This window comes from Sinocyclocheilus rhinocerous, unplaced genomic scaffold (assembly GCF_001515625.1).
Source record: "Sinocyclocheilus rhinocerous isolate Xijiao unplaced genomic scaffold, SAMN03320098_v1.1 scaffold3000, whole genome shotgun sequence".
Lineage (NCBI taxonomy): Eukaryota > Metazoa > Chordata > Actinopteri > Cypriniformes > Cyprinidae > Sinocyclocheilus > Sinocyclocheilus rhinocerous.
This window is the reverse complement of record NW_015639757.1, coordinates 149,232-167,223: the sequence shown is the minus strand read 5'-3', so window position 1 is coordinate 167,223 and position 17,992 is coordinate 149,232. Positions and strand designations below refer to the sequence as shown.

The window sequence follows — 17,992 nt, the reverse complement described above, 5'->3', positions numbered from 1 at the left end:
AACTGTATATTATATCCCGGGAGGAAGGGTTGATGACGTCTGTGGCATACTTGATGTGACTTACTGAAAAAAAGGCAAGACTTCCTATTCATGGATAAAAATCCGAGGTAATCGGAGCACAGCAGAAAAAGTTTTGTAAAAGGATATGTAGACAAACGAGTGCTGCTGAGGTTTTGTTTGCAAAAGTGATTTTGTTTATATTGGTTAGGTTATTGTATAAAAGTGCAGGGGTTGAACCGACGAGCACATAAGCAAAGGACGGTGGCGCTTCAGGGAAGAGGTGCTGTGAGGAAGATCTCTATCTCTCTCACACAATCACAGCCGCACCCGAGTCGCATCCAACAGCATTTCTGTCTACCTACTCTGCAATAGGGTAGGTTAAAATCCGGCAAAGACGTTTTTATTCGGTTTAAACCAAGGAATTATGATACGAAGACGCTCAGGCAACTGGATTTTCCTTTTCTAAAGATTATCTGCCGGTTTTTATCGTTTGCCTCATCGGGAGAAGGATTCTGTTGCGCATGCATGGCATTCTTTAAACTTTTCAAATTTCATCTTATGAGAGGGAAATACGAGTAAAAAAAAAATCACTCCTGGTTTGCCTTTCTGGATCGTAGAGGCTTTCTTAACATAAGTTCTCTGCGCATTACCTAGGCTATATCGAATATAATACAACCCAACCCAGGCGTTCGATGAATTTGTAAATTTACCAGGACTGTATCTCGGCTACTCTATAGGCTAAATGTTTTATATTGTTAAGTTATTTAAACTTTCTTGTATCTTTACAGCATGGCCAGATCTAGTAAAGCGACTTTAGCTTTGCTCATCTACGGAATCATGATGCACTACAGCGCCTACTGCACGCCTATTGGGATGACTTTTCCCAAGATGAGGTATGTATGAGCTTTTCTGCTCAACGTTTTGGGGGTTTCTTTCATGTTCAAAAGGGACAATATTCTGCGACAAGCTTTATTTTACAGTCTAAACAGTCTAGAATTGAATCATCTTGTCGAGGCGCAGAAAAAATAGTGGATAAGGATTTTATTTTGATTTTTTGGCTACTAAATTTATAGTGGGAAAGGATTGGCTTTGTTGTATTATTCTGTTGACTTCAAACACTAACAGCCCAACGAGATTTTCCTCCGAGTATTTACGCAAGGCTACAGAGTGGGAGGGCGTTCGTATCGCTAAGAAGGAATTTCTCCATCGGGACAGGCAGATGCAGTGAAGCTTGTATGAAAATGAGAAACCAATGATTGATTGTAACGGGTGGCCCGTAAGATGACGGTACAGTGGCGTCACTGTACAAACCGAAGAAAAAACGAATGAGATGCTCAGTGCGGGACCTTTTGTTGTGTTAATTTACTGATGATTAGCCTATAAGATTAGCCTACATTGTCAGTTATATTTGGTTAATCATACCTAGTAGCCTACGTTTCACAAGTCACCATCAAATCTCATTAATGAGCAAATATGGCCAAATATAGCAAGCTTCGTCATAATTTTTATGCTTTAAAAAAAAACTGCGAAGAGACGCTTGGAAGTATATTATTATTGTCCCATTTACCCAACAAAGATAGCACAATAATAGGACAGTTTATTTAAAAGCAATTAGATCCATGAACCTGCTTCAAGCACGAAGCATTTATCATCTCACCATGTATTTTAATTATTTTTTTCGCAAGACAACTGTATAATATACGGTAGACTTAATTTAGCGATTTATTTAGACTTTCTTTTAAAACGCTTTTATTGACATCATATTACTATGGTGATTAAATTGTGATTTATTAAATGCATCAATCTCTCTTTTTTTTTTTTTAAATTCCAGACTAGACAACGTATTTGACGAAGACGGAAACTCGTTAAGCGACCTGGCTTTTGGCACTGATCAAATTGCTATACGAAGTCCTTCATCTCTCACGGATGACCTGTACACACTATACTATCCGCCAGAGAAAAGGTAGGCTACATTATTTCACATCCCTCCGCTGTATGCCATATGAGAATCAATGTCATTATGTTTAGTTTATGTTGTTCCGCTATGTCTGTTCCTTTTGTTTCCCAGTTTTTTTCCTTTGCTTTTTTTCTGTTATTGTTGCTGTTGATATTTGCATCAAGTGACTATTTAAGATAGATAGATAGATAGATAGATAGAGCGACAGATAGATAGATCGACTGACAGATTTACGAGGTGAATCGAAAGTAACACTATTACGCGTTTAGCCGAGTGAAGAATACAACTAAAATCAGGCTGATTACTTTGCAACAAACGTGTTCTGTGGTATTTCATCACTGATATTATGTGTTTGGCGTTTTATCTCAGAACGGAAAGGCATGCAGATGGATTATTAGATAGAGCCTTGAGGGACATCCTGGTTCAGTTATCAGCACGAAAAGATCTGCATTCTCTGATGGCAGTTCGCGTAGGGTAAGGGCATTTTTTAAGCGTTTACCTGCCGTCATCTTTGTTTTCCCCCTCTTAATTTCAGTGGAGGTGATTTCTCGTTGTCCTGTTTTGACTTTCTCTTGTCTTTATTTTCCCCGACTTCTTGTGTCTTTGTCTGTGGCTTCGCATGGGCGTGGAATTTCATGGGGAACAATTCGTACCCGATAAATTAAAAGTGATGTTAATTGCTTGTGCTAATACGAAAATGTTGTATATTGTCAGAGAAAAAATGCCGAGAGACAATGCGTCAGAATACATTTAAATTCCAACATGCATAATTTATGAGGCTTGTCTGCTGGATCTTCTTTCGATTTCTAATATAATTCGTTGTAATGCTAACGAAAAAAAATGCTCGATAATTTATTATTGAACAATGGAATAAAAAAATATGTTTGGAGGATCAAGAGCGTCTATGCTGTACTGAAACCTGTTAACACATTTTCTGTGCCAGCCGGTAGCCTAATAATAGTTGATATATTTGCAGCGGAGGAAGCAGCGAGGAGGACGAATCGGAAACCTTATCAAAAAGGCATTCGGATGGGATCTTCACCGACATTTACAGTCGTTACCGAAAACAGATGGCCGTCAAGAAGTATTTAGCAGCCGTCCTGGGAAGAAGGTACAGACAGAGAATTAAAAACAAAGGACGTCGATTTGCTTATTTGTAGCGCTGACAAAACTGCCCCTCCATGTGTACATTCAGTCCTAAGATCAAAGTCATTCTGATATAACTGATTAATCAGTGGATCGCGCCTGTGTTCTTTAAACATGTATTTATGTATGAAGTAAAGCCATTAAAATGAATATTTTACTAATAACATTGTTTTTCTTTTTGTACAAAAGCACTTGAAATCGCACAGTTATAATTTGTGGACCAACCCTTCAGTTTCATGTATATAGCTATATGTTAAAAACAAAAGAGAACAAAAACCATCAGGAGAAAAAAAAAAAAGAAGAAAAAAATGTGCACCTTGAACTTTATGCGCCTGATATCTTTTCGAATTCATCATCATATGCAGAAAATAAATAGATTTTAAAAAGACAATCAAAGTTCTGAATGTTATACTTATTTTTGTAATCTGCTAAAAGAATAGAGTCTTATTTTATCCAAAGTCTGCCCAGGGATGTATCGAACATACTCTGTAAAGTGCAGGGCTGTTTCAACTGTTGTGACTCCCCCATTAAAAGGGGGAGTGGGAGAGGGATATATAGTAGCTGGCACGATTTCCTCTTTCTTAGCCCACTCATTTGTGAACTGTACTTCAAATCACCTGTCTTCTCCGAATGGAATGTGATTGTCCTGCCTGTGTTTGTGATTGGAGCCAGTAGCCAGTATGTCTGACTGAAAAAAAAAAATGACACTGGAGTAACTGTAGTATTGATATATGTTTGTTTGTTTTTTCCTTGGTGGATTTTCTTTCTATTGTTTATTTTTCTTCTTTATCCCAGTGCATGTTATACTTAAAATGCATACATGCATGTCTTTTGCACTTCTATGTTTCCCATCCATCCAGTGTTTCCATTCTCATTGTATTGGTCCCTCCATCAGAAATTACATGAGATCCGCCTCTGAGGAAGCAAGAGTCATTAAAAAAAAATGAATCAAACTGAATCAAATTGAAGAAGCCCTTATATTCAAATGCATGCTCCATTGAGCTCCTAAAACGTGTAAAACGGGGTCTCTCAGTTCTTTGCATGTATTCAATCCTTTGTGGGTGGCTTCGCATCATTTCTGACCAAATTTAGTTCTTATGCCTTATTGTAACGCAGAAGCTGTGAATGCTTTGTTATGTGCTCTCTGCAGTTAGGCTAAACCAGTATCGAGTAGCAAGTCATGACATAATGATCATCTGACGCCACCACTATTTTAAAATTCAGTTAAGAAATGAATGTGGTGGATGGTCCCTTCACGTCCATGACTTAATTGTGAAACCTTCTTCAGTGGTGCGATCGCTCCTTAATTCTGCTGAGATAGGACGAAGTATGCTTAACTGTTTCATTCATCACCTCACTGTAGCTCTAGAATTAAAAGATCAATCGTGTTAATGCTTAGCTGTAATTGCTGCTGATGACTGAGGGAATGTGAGGCTGAGAGAATGAGGAGGACAACAAAAGCGAAGGGGGAGGTCCTTGTGAACTTCAACGTGACCATTGTCATATTCATTATCCTTATTTCCAGATAGTGCTAGTGCATGTTGAAGATAGCCTTTTTCTTGTATGTATAGATGAGGTACACCCATCACCCTTAGGGAGGGATGCACTGCAAAACCATCTATTGTTTGTTATTTTTTTCCGCCATATATTTTGGTTAAGCCTGTATTGAATTCAGCATATTTCTCCTGATATGGAAATCAGGTCTTATTCATCCACTAATTCAATATGTAAACCGTTGTCCCAGGCATGAAATCAATCTTTCCTCAATTTGGCATTGTCCCCCAGGCTTTATGTGAGTATGGATGCGTCTCTGAGAGTGTTATGCGAGGGGTGCGTGTGCATGTAGGAAGGGCGGGAGGTGGGTGGGCGAGTGAATGTGTGCGTGAACATGATGTTATGAAAGATGATATGGGTTTTGGCTTAGGTGCCTTGTGACAACTTACGATAAAAAATTCGCCACTTATCACGGATGGCAATTTTAGTGGCCCTACAATGCTGCAAACTATTAGGTTCCATTTCACAAACTCCATCATTACTTTTCCTCTCCTTTTCTTTTCGAGACTTGGTTTCAAACCCAATTCTTTAATTAGAGCTGAAAAGCATGGCCAGCATATATTGTGATCAAATCTATTACTGAAGTGGTGTACATGGTAAAAGTATTAATTGTCTGGATTGTTTAAGCTGATGAATGTGTGTAAATGTGGCAAGCTCGTGTTTCTGTTTAGCTCTACTTAGATGATGATGGAAACACTACTTACCCTACTAAACGATATAAAAGGACTATTTTAACGATGCAGCACGTATTAAATTACAAGCCTAAAGGAGCTTCACAATAAATCTGAACACATTCCAGTGGGTGGAACAAACAGCACTCAAGAAAACTCTTCAGTGTTCCATAAGTCTTTCCGGGGACGTTTCTGCATTCAACAGTGGGAGTTTTCCATGATCGCTCTCAAGCCACCATGTATAAAAATAGATGTCCCTAATGTATAGTAGTGTTGTCCTGGTACACATTCTCTCTGACTGAGAGACAAAGGCTGGGAAGGGAACTCGACCCGTGGGACCGGGGCTGAGGGTGTGGCTCCAGATCCATTAGTGTGATCTGATCCTGTGGTCCATGCAGAAGGCGGATGCTTGCTCCCATAGTCAACTAACTTAATCAGGGAAGTGTTGCTGAGCAACAGGCCACAAAGGACTGTATATTTGTAGGTGAGCATGTGTATACACATGGTATTTGATGGCAGCTTGAAGAAAACTTTAAGGGACTTTGCTGTGGCTACACATTTTCTGTGGAATACCATAGACCAAGGGTTTTCGAAATGGGGTCTGCAAGGGGGTTAAATGAGGGCTGTGAATTTTAGAAGAAAAAAGATTTCGATTTCAAATAAATGCTGTTCTTTTAAACTTTCTATTCATCTAAAAATCTATCTAAAATTTAAATCATCTAAAAATTATGGTTCCACAAAATATTAAGCAGTATTATTATTGACATTGATAACAACATTAACCAAATCAGCATATTAGAATGATTTCTGAATGATCATGTCACACTAGTGACTATATATAAAAATATATATACATTTTTTATTATTCTTTTTAACTGTAATAATATTAAAAAAACATTTAAAAAAGCTTACCAACCCCAAACTTTTGAACAGGAATTTAAATATATTGTGTTGATCTCAGATGTGCTTTCAAGTTCATTAAAGGTATATATTTTCCAAATAATATTTTGACAATTTACTTGCAGAATGACAATATAAAAGCCGATTCATAATTTTGGAAGCACTTAATATTTTTCCTCAAATGGTATAAGTGAGTTTTATTCATGGCAGATAGATAGATAGATAGATAGATAGATACTGATATAGCTTATACATATATAGCTTTCTTAAAATTTTTGGGAATGTAGTCCCTTGCCATATTTGGGTGTCCGTAGCATCAAAAAGTAAAAAAAAAAAACCCAGCTATAAAAAAAACATCCATAAAAACTATAATGCTTCAGTTCAAACCAAAGAGTTACAGCTATTCAAAATCTGTTTGTCAAACAAAATCGTATATAAATATCACATTCATTTTTCCCCGGTTTAGCTTCCACTCCTCCAAGGAAAGACTGTGTTCACCAAGCTGTTTGTCTAAGGGCCTCGAAGGAAGCAACAGAGCCCTCCTTCCTTCAATTAAAGCTGTGAAAACAGCAGCCAGGCAGGAATCATGCTGGGAGCCTCCATCTTAGCCATGTACTTGTTCTCCACCGCACCCCATTTACACCATACCCCCTTGCCACACTCCTGAGGTGCAGAGGATGCCGGGTAGATGGGTGTGAAGTGGGGGTTAAGGGGAGGTTTTCCAAGAGGGTGACTTCACTGAGACTGGCACCCACCCCCAGCTTACAGTACTCCTTTCTATTGTGTGTCCCCCCATTGTGAAATGTGACTTATGCATGTGTGTGTGTGTGTGAGTGTGTGTACATGAACACGCTCCCTTAGGGAGTAATTTGCAGTCACACAACAATATGTCAAAGGTAAATCTGTGGCCTTGGTGACTGGGGAGATGGGGGGCTGGAGTCTGAGATGGCTTGATTTTTATAGGACTCTTGCTTTATTTTAAGCACAGATAAAGTGTTGTACTGTATAGCTGCTGAGTACTGATATAGATTTCCTGATTTGATTCTGATTCACAAGCTCTCGTTTCAATTCTGATTCTAATTCATTTGGGCATTTTTCTGTTATAATGTCTATTTTATTTACATGAAAACATTCTTTCGCAGTTTATGCTGTAAAATATAGAGCGATCCTCCTAACTTGGTACATTGCAATAAATATTATTATTTAATATGAATTAAAAAATAATTAACAACAGGGCCCAAACTAAGTAAACTTCTATCTGATAATCAATACAACCAAAGCTGCTCTGTGAGTAACTGAAGTAACCTTTAAAGTGCATTTCTTGTGTCAAACTGTAATTATAAAACTAATTATTACAAAATGATTACATTATTATGAAATTATAAACTCCAATTAAAGAGTATAGAAAAGCCATGAATCTATACAACATGTATAAATCAAAACATTTCAAACAAATTGTTTATTGGTTATTCATTTAGGCATTTTATTTTTTATATGTATTTTAAAATTTATCACAAATTTGTCACTGAGTGCAATGATAACTTGATGTTATCTGACAGATTCTGAGTTCATAGGATTGATTCAGTCTATCTCATATCAATCAAACTTCAAACTTCTGTATTTGTTTGTCTTTTTGAATGATTCATATAAAGGTCTGATTTGTAAGAATATGTTTTTATTCATGAACTCATGAAAGTCATTTTTACATTAATCGAACTACAATGGTTGCACTGTATGTTTTTGATTCACTCTGAAGGATGAACTCATACGGGCCATTTTTTCATGAATCAGACTACACTACTTGCATTGTATGTTTTTGATTAACTAAGAGGTTCAACTTATAAGAGTCATTTGTTTGTGAATCAGACTACACTGATATCACTGTATGTTTTAGATTCACTAAAAAAGATTGACTCATAAGAGTCATTTGTTCATGAATCAGGCTACACTGATTTCAAGGTATGTTTCTGATTAATAAAAAAAAAGTGATTTAAAAGAGTCATTTGTCTGTGAATCAGAATACAACCGGTATCACGCTATGTTATTGCGTGCAGCCTGCGAGGACAACCTAATAGAAAGACGTTTTCTTGCCATTGTTTTGTGGTACTCACTCTTTTTATCTCATCACTTTCAATACAGACAGCCAACTCATACAAAAGGCTACGAGACTGCTGGTTCAGCAACAGGGGGGCGCCGCTGCTAAAAAGCCACAGAAAAAAGTAAAAAGGTAAAAGATCGCTCTTGAGATTTTAAGAAGGGATATCGTGATGAAATAGAGATCACGATCCATTTCAAAAATCGATATTTTACTCAGCTTCACCCCACTGTTTGAGGGACAGACTGTAGACACTAGAAAAGTGACACCCCTGCAAGTCACTCTGTGAAACATTACGTCAAGATGATACAACCACCCCACTATATGAATCATTCAGTAGCGTCTGCTAAAAGGCCAAAGGGCCAGTCTTCCTCCACCTTGGCCTGAAGCAAACCAGCTTAGTGTTCCAATAGCCCTCTTACTGAGCCAGTGTGGCTGTCAAAACTGCCAAAGAGCACAAAGCTGGCTATGACACACTGCCTTCCTCAAGGGAATCAGGGGCACTTACACAGAAGAGAGAGCACTGAGACGTAACTCACACTGACACTGACTGGAGATCATCCCTAAAGCAATGTTTATCTTCAAATGGAAGCACTTAGTCTGGATTTCTTTCCTTTTTATCAAGCAGTACATTATGTTCATTATGTGTAAATGACTTGCTGTGGCATTGAAAGCTTTGATGTATAGGGGAGGAGCACTGCTTGTGTGTATTTGTTGATGATACCAGGAAATACAGTGTTGCTAAGCCACGGGAGTTTGACGGATACTGTGCAAGAATCAAACAGGGAGGAACAGGGGAAAACTAGTGCCTGATGGGAAGAACCAAAGACGTCAAAACAGTGAGTGGCAGGAGCTCCTATAGTTTGCCTGAAACAACAGATTGAGTTTAACAGTGTGTGGTCCTATGCTTAGAGACCACAAATGAGCCACGCCTTTTACATTTGCAGTTATTTTTCGCCTTATTGTAGGTCATTAGGTCATCATTAATTGCGTAACTGACTCTGCAGTGCTGTTTGAAATTATGTCCTTGTCTAAGAAGCAGTGGGAAAAAAAAAGGATGCAGCCTGAGGCGCTGTCCATGGTGTTGAACTATGTCACTAGTTTACTGGAGCTGAACCAAGGGGTCAAGTTCTTCCTGCTTAGCATTTGCCCCTACTGGTAGATGTTGGAATTACACCATCTGGCAGCAACATACATTTTCCACATTGACAGCCATTCAAAAGTATCTGTGCATTCTCTCTCTCTCTCTCTCTCTCTCTCTCAGCAAACAACATTTAAACCATAAAAATATTTTATATCCCCAAAGGCTGCATTTATTTGATGAAAAATACATTAAAACAGTAATGTTGTAAAACAATTTTAATACATTTGAAAATGTAATTTATTCCTGCTATTGCAAAGCTGAATTTTCAGCGGCCATTACTCAAGTCTTTAGTGTCACATTATCTTTCAGAAATTATTCTAATATGCTGATCTGCTGCTCAATAAACATTTATTATTATTACAGTATATTGTGCTCTTTGCCAACAGTTGTGCTGATTAGTATTCATGTGGAAACTCTGACATATTTTTAAGGATTCTTAAGTTCAAATGAACATAATTTATTTGAAATGAATATCTTTTGTAACGCTGTAAATGAGTTTTGTACAATTTAATGCTTCCTTGCTGAAAAAAGTATTAATTTCTTTAAAACATTTACTAACCCCCAAATTCTGTATATTATTATATTATATTGATAATATATTATTATTATTATTCATTTATTTTATTTATTTATATAAAGTATTTATTTACGTATTAAGTTAATGTAAATATATTCATATTCATAAATCCAATTTTTATGTTTTAGATAGACAGACAGACAGAAAGAAAGATAGACAGACAGACAGATAGATAGATAGATAGATAGATAGATTCATGTAATTCATGTAGCTACATCTAATTCATGTATCTTATCAATATAGCTTTGCTAAAACAAAAATATTTCAGCGCAACCTCTCTGAACTGAAAAATACTTTCCCCCTTTTTTTTCTGATACAGCCATAAAATTCAGCTCTCAGAGATCAATGTTTCTACTTGCAGTTTTCTATGTATATGCCAACTTTCCCATCATGCATCTCCCAGAGCAATAAATCCTCTGGTGCTAAAGAAGCTACCATAAATGACAAACCTTCTGTGTCTGCAACTTATTGTTCTAGGAGATGAACCGGTGTAGTTCATCTTTTTTTCCAGATACCACCCCAACAAAAAGAAGCTGAGCATTACTGCCATCTTCCTGCAGAAACGTTCCCTTTTGACAGTGATAAAGGTAGGCTGCTCTGTGGGTGGGTTGCCAAAAACAGAGACATCCTAAGACAGTGGGCTCATGGAGTTTCAGAAGGCTTGGAGATGTGTCGGCAACATTACAGTCTGCATCTGGATTTTGATGAGAGGTAAAATATGCAGGTACTTCGCACAGCCCCCACAAAGGGGGCTTGGGAAGTGACTCCGCATTCCTTCAGGGAAACAGACACTCCTTTCCATGCGGAGCATCTGTCCTCAATTTCTCTTATGAGTGAAATAATCCAAACTCTCATTTCTTGGCCACCCACCCACTCATCTCATCATCACATCTGCTTCTGTGCAGCATAATATTGACTTTGTGCGTAGGAAATTGTAATAATGAATGAAAGTCTAAATCCACACACTAGAAATATACTCGACCTGTCATTATTTTCTCATTTACAGGAGAATGGGAAGAGAAGGCACATTAGTATTCAAGAGCACTAAAAATAATCTCTTCTTGTCAAGCATAACTGTCAACAGTATGTTCAGGGCAAAGGTCAAGGTCAACCAATTTCTCAAAGAGCTAGAATTAAGAGAGAGTAAGATTCAGTCTTGTCATGCTGAACTGTTTATTGCACACACAGTCACGTTTCATGAATTGAACAGATATAATATAAATAGTGATATAATAAGGGATTTTTCTCGTGCGATATGTACACTCCAAAAAAATCTGTAAAAACAGGGCACAATGTACTGTATTAATATGTAGGAATTTTCCATATTGTTTTTTTTACAGGTGTTTTACCCCTATTTTTAATTTTGCACTGCATTGCATTGTGTTTTAGGGTTAATTACTAGTACTATTACTAATTATTATTACAAATTACTACTAATTATTAAGTAAATAATACATCAAAACATTAGTATGTAATATTTAAAAAAATTTCAATTAAGTAAACATTGCATTAGAAGGATTAAATGCATGTTAGTAATAAAATGAAAAACAAAACCACATTACAGTTAACAGAACAAGTGGCAGACTTATTTGTGTTTATAGTTATTTGTGTCGATTTGCGAGTAGAACTTATTCTGAACAAACCGTGGCATATTGAGCGGACTCTGATTAACTTAAATGCCTCTGATTGGCCATTACGTTCACACGCTCAACAAACATGTCTGTGATTGGCCACAATGCTCAGCGCTGCACATTGTGAATAAAAACGTTTGACACTCTTCATAGGTGCTCTTGCACAATTATGCACGGGAGCATTTGAAAGCAGATGATAAGTATTGTATTAATTAAGTATTGACTTGGTATCAAAGTACAACACTATTTTCGTTGTTGAATGAAATGTCTAACATACAAATAAACAACTTTAAATGTTTTTGATTATAAAAAAATGTGATATTACAGCCTGGTCTCATGTTTATACGTAACGTTAGGTATTAATACGTAACATTTACAAGCACAAAACGTACACTTTTGTACGTTTTTATTAATGCTAAAACGTACAATTTAGACGTATTTCAACATTTAAAACGTACAAATCGCTACGTATTTTTAGCTAAAAAACGTAAAAATATTTACGTATCTTTTATATCATTAAGATATTCATATCAATGCTTTTGATCATTTTATCAATACTGAAAACAAGGTAATTCATATGACAACTAAAAACTAATAAAATGAATGCCGCGATTTCAATATTCATAAGGATTCATTTTTAGGTGTCGTCAATACGTCAGTGTTGTACGTTTAAATGCTGAAAATACGTCAGTATTGTACGTTTTAGTGCCTGTAAAAACGTAAGTAAATGTACGTTTTATAGTACCACATTTTACGTAAAATACATACAAATTATCATGAGATCACGTTGGATATTATCCTGAGCAGGCTCCTTTAAAATGTTAAGTACGATTTCTTTCTCTTGAAACAATATGAGGAAAATATGCCCATCAGCCATACCCTGTCAGATGAACAGATGCTATTTAACTAAAGGAAGGTAAGCAGATAAGTCTTTACTTTAACAAATGAGCTAAAAAGAACCTAGACAGAGTGAGAATTAGATGTTGTACGGGCAATGCACCATAAGGTTCCTCATTCACACCTGTGAAAGGCAGCCCATATTCCCTAAGGAGGCCAGATCCAAGCAGCTCAACAGCAGGACATGTTTCTGCTTGTGCTATGATGTGGCGTCAGTCATCTCCCACTCCCCCTCTGTTCTCTGTTGTTTCTCTTTCCTTCTGTTTCTGTAGCCATTTACCTCAATCTCCAGCACTGAATTCTCTCTTTTCTCCATTAAATCACTCTCGGAGAAGCCACTCATGTGAGTGAGAAAACAAAACTAACGCTCCAAGGCATCTCGCTTCGAGCAGGGTCAGCTTGTGGGTTTGTGGGGCCCTAGGCGAGATCACAGAAATGGGCCTTTCTGAAAAAAATCACATTGCACAGTGCAAACAGAGAAAATGTGATTTGCTACCAAAAGAGCTGACCCTTAAAAAATACTTTTGTTGATGTAACTTATTGTAGTCAGGTTGTCATTTTTTCATAAATAGTCATAGTCGTTATCATAGTCATTTTTTTTAATGTTTATTAAAAGGAATTGATGTATAAAAAAATTAAAGGTGAAGTATGCAGTTTCTGAACTACTAGTGTCACCTAGCAGAATTACAAAAATAAAGTATATTTTCAAACAACCTTCGAAAACACTCATCACACCCTTACAATTATTGTTATCCTTACAATATCTTACCATTTCAATATCTTATGTGTTATAAAATGGATTAGTTCCAGTCCTTGATTCTGACTGGATGAGCCGCGTTCAAAGCCGTTGTAAATTAAGCTACAAACATACTGTACACCTTTGACCTCATTACATCAGTACTCCTGTGCCACGGTGTCTCAGTGTTTCCGCGGTTCCATGTATTATGTATTTCAGCAAAATTAACTGTTTGTTATTGATTTAATGAAGTAGGAGTGACCCCTGTTGGCATTATGTTTGCTTCTTTCGTCTTTAATTTTGAGACCACACCCTTCCCCTGACAAAGAAACTCTTCTCATGTAGGGGACACGTTGATGTGTTTGCTTGTGTGTGTGGAAGCCCACAGTTTCAGAAGTGTAGAGGGAAGGGGTGTGGTGCCCCTATTCCATCGAATTCCTCCATCTTGTAAAAGCATCACCAATGTTTACCCTTGTTTTACCCCGTTGTCTGCTTCTGCGTATTTTGACAAGTCTTCAAATATTGGCTGTAACTGAATCTGAATTACTTTGTAATGCATTAGCCATGGTCCCTCATGAGCTAAACACCCTCTGTCTCAACCTGCTACAGTAGCCACACCCCAAACTCTCGCTATTGGTTGAGCTGGAAAGAGATTTATGGATCAGAGCAGACCACTCTAAATGTCTTGATGGTACCTGGAAGGCTCAATGTTTACACATTTGGGGGAGACAAACCCATGAATGACATACTTATAGTAGTCAATAAACAATAAACTGGGTTAAGAGAATGTATTTTGACTTTAAAAAAATCTTACAAACTTCACCTTTAAAATCTGAGATTAAGATTTTGTGAAACAAAACAAAAATCACATAAAAATTTTTGGGGAAAAATGTTTCAATAAAAATAATAAAATAGGGCCTATACCTAGAAACACATCACCTCCTATTACTCATACTTTCACGCTGCATGACGTCTTTGCAGCTCTACATCAGCATATGTCTGAATTCCTTCCCCAGAAAGCAAGGCAAGCCTTATCCTTTGAAAGGTTACTGCCATGCAAAGCACTTTACCATGGATGTCGTTGTTCACATACTGGAAGTGTACATCATGATTCAGTCTCATTCATTGATCGCAATGGCACCAATCTAGTTTACACTGCTGCGTATTAAATGTTTTTGCATTGGTTGAGATATATATACTTTTTATGGACCCTCTGCATGTCTGCGCCCTATGTGATCACTTATAAAGGACGGCCCAGCCTTGACTCGAAGTATCTTGCTAGAGCAACTTTACATTAACTTTGTATCAACTAAAGAAACATTGAGTGGAGCAACAGCTGTCAATCATTTGATGCAAACTGACACCTGAACATGAAAGCATCTGCTGCAGAGCTAAATGTTCCTTTAAGCTATGCTTTAGCTCTGTCCATCATAATTTACAGGCATTTGCTAATCAACACAGACAGCTGTGGGAAAAAGAATGATGCCTGAATATACCAAAATGTAATAATCTTAATACTATACACACACACACACACACACACATATATATGTGTGTGTGTGTGTGTGTGTGTGTAATGTTTATTTAATACTATAAATAATAAATAATTGGTAACACTTTAATTTGGGGACCAATTCTCACTATTAACAAGTAGCTTATTGGTATAACACTAGCATGTTGGCTGTTTATTAGTACTTATAAAGCACATATTAATGCTTTATTCTGCATGACAATATTCTACATCCCTTAATCCTAACAATACCTAATGTTAACAACTAACTATTAATAAGCACTAGGAGTGTATTGAAGCAAAAGTTGTAGTTAATAGTTAGTTAATATGTATATAAATAATTAAAAAGTAATTGTAGTACTATTATAGTATCATTCAGGCATGATTAATAAATACAATTTAATATTCAAATTAATACATTTTATAATTAATAAAGCAGTTAAAGGGTATATGGATTTATGGTATGCTTAGACATCATTCTTTTTTCTATTGTGAGCTTAAATGGCAGTTAGCCTCTTATCAACATCCCATGATCCAAATAAAACCTTTTTCAAAACAAAGAGCTAAAGGTTTTCTTTGGATGACTTTGAGTGAGTCATACCGGTCTCCAAGTCATTGCATAGTTAATACATCGGCAGACAGGGTTAAACAATTTGAACCACAAAGACAAATGCCCCTGGTTTAAAGCAGGGGAAGAAATATTGATCCCTTATTCGTGAACACCCTTTGTCAGCAAAGTTCTATTTTAATACACACTGTGCCGTCGAGTTCAAACAAGACATGAGGAACCCTTGTTTCTAGTCTTTATATTATCGAATCAGACGAGTTTGTTCCTTTTGCTGGCATGGATACACAACCCTACACAGGCGCTATTTATGTTTGATTTATATATGAACGCATGAAATCCAAATGAAGTAATCGCTCAGCATGCGTCCAGCCCCAAATATGGAGGTGATTGTCATGTTGCATGGGAGGTTGTTTCATGTGAGTGGTAATAGCCTGGTCCTCAGGGACAGCCCCCACAGCAGACCTCCTCTCACATGTGACAGATCACCTATATACTGAGATGCTGCTTAATGACCAACGTTTTTCTCTCAAGTCAGCACAGGAGGTGCATGCTAAACTCAAAGTAACACTAACAATTAATACTTTTTTTTCTCGGCGAAAAGTGTTACTGATGTTCCAAGAGGCTTCATAATACTCTATATTTGCATTAAAGGAATAATTCATGACAAAAACAGTCCATACTTCAAAATATAATTCTTTTGTTTTCCCCCGAAGAAAGAAAGTCATACAGGTTTGAAACAACATGAGAGTGAGGAAATACTGACAGAATTTTCATTTTTGGGTGAGCCATTTTTGGGTGACGCCAACTATGGATCAAGTCAAGTAACCTTTATTTATATAGCACTTTATACAATAGAGATTATTTCAAAGCAGCTTCACATTATTAAACAGGGAAGTAACAGAATCAATGATGCAAACATCAAATATTAAACCAATTCAATTTCTGCTCTAAAGCAGCTCTAACAAAACAACGGTCTTTATTCAGCTCCTGTCAATTTCGATTCTGCTATAAAGCAGCTCTACGGAATAGAAGTGTCATTATTCTGCACAATTCAGTTCAAGTTTTGTTCTCATCTGAGTGTCAGTACTGTCAAATCAATAATATTACTGAATAGTAAATGTTTTTAAACCACAACTAAAAAAAAACAAAACCTTGGGAGAAACCAGGCTCAGTCAGGGAACTAGTTCTCCTCTGTAGAACTGGATCGAAAAAAAGTCAAATATTATCTTTATATTAAATCATTATGATCACAAACTGATATAATTTCTTAACATGTTCATTATGTCCACTTAACTGAATAGAGTTTGCATTTTTTGTGAAGCTGCTTTGAAACAATATGAATTGTGAAAAGCGCTATACAAATAAAATTGAATTGAATTGAACTATCCTTTTCAAATGACAGCTGAGAGTGGATCTCTGACTGATTTTGAAAAGATTGGTAACATTTTAGTATCGGGACCAATTCTCACTATTTGCTTATTAGCATGCCTATTATTAACATATTGGCTGTTTATTACTTATAAAGCACATATTCTGCATGACCATATTCTACATGCCTATACCTACACTTAACAACTACCTTACTATCTATTAATAAGCAGCGAATTAGAAGTTTACTGAGGCAAACGTCGTAGTTAATGGTTTGTTATTAACGAGAATTGGACCTTAAAATAAAGTGTGACCAAAAGATTTATTATGAAAACCAAACAGCTTAACTGGCAATGTATAGTTTGGCAGATATACTGTAAATGTTTTAAACTACCTAGTGAACACAATGGAAATAATGTCTCTAGAAGCATAAAAACCACAAAACCATGACTGATGATTTCAAACAATGCGTTTTTGGTACTTACATGTTAGGGTCCCAGAACATCCTCATATAAATGAGGGGTCAATCCCTCCCTAAAAGTTAATTAAATCAGGCTTTCAAGTTCACACCTGGGGCCCGTGCCTGTCAGAATATGGCACACGGTCACATGATCACGCCCAGTTGCTCATGCATACATAGGAAGTCCCCCCCCTCACATGTTAGGGTGCCATCCTTTGTTGTCAGAGAGCAGATGCGGCCCCTCAGTAAATCTAATAGAGACGTGGTCCAGAGCTGAGGGGGCTGGGTGTGTATGTGTATAGGGGCGGTTCCGGCTGTCACCGCGCTTGTCTTGAGAGGAGCGTGTGCTCTCTCTACTCCCCTTATTAGTGGGCTCCATGTGTCACTGGTGTCAGTGGTTAATCCCAGTCCCCCCAGGGAATCCCACACCCTCCTAAAACCAGTCGCCCCACTTCGACAGATGGGACCTTCTTCTGCATACTAATGACGGACGGATTCCAAAGGCTTGATTCTTCTGTAGTTCTGCCTGTAGAGGATGATGGAGGAAAATGATGCAATCAGCGACAGGAAAAGAAGGAAAGAAATCAAAAAGTAGAAAGGTAAATCAAAGTTAAAGTAAAGAAAATAAGTTAATTAGGTTATGTTTTATATTTACTTTAATATAAACCATTTATTATTTATTTTAAACAAATTTTAATATAAATATTATTTATATATAATTAATATATATATATATATATATATATATTAGTTATTAAAATAAATTATTTTAATATGA

The 17,992-nt window shown here is 36.8% G+C and overlaps 1 protein-coding gene and 1 long non-coding RNA gene across 3 annotated transcripts; both read left to right on the top strand.

Annotated features, from left to right (window-relative positions):
• The first annotated feature begins 2 nt into the window (after positions 1–2).
• LOC107751550 (glucagon family neuropeptides-like) lies at positions 3–3,327 on the top strand. 2 transcript variants are annotated; one of them, XM_016567287.1, is made up of 5 exons: positions 3–372; positions 789–893; positions 1,832–1,963; positions 2,327–2,431; positions 2,934–3,327. In XM_016567287.1, the coding sequence occupies exons 2-5, from the start codon at positions 790–792 to the stop codon at positions 3,115–3,117; spliced, it is 525 nt and encodes a 174-aa protein (XP_016422773.1). In that variant the 5' UTR covers positions 3–372; position 789; the 3' UTR covers positions 3,118–3,327. The 2 variants fall into 2 exon arrangements, with proteins under 2 accessions (XP_016422773.1, XP_016422774.1); XM_016567288.1 differs by lacking the exon at positions 2,327–2,431 and having other exon boundaries at positions 9–372.
• Positions 3,328–3,858: 531 nt separating this feature from the next.
• LOC107751549 (uncharacterized) lies at positions 3,859–6,763 on the top strand. The gene is made up of 3 exons (XR_001641267.1): positions 3,859–4,032; positions 4,275–4,280; positions 6,754–6,763. It is a non-coding gene; the product is annotated as an uncharacterized LOC107751549 (long non-coding RNA).
• Positions 6,764–17,992: the final 11,229 nt, after the last annotated feature.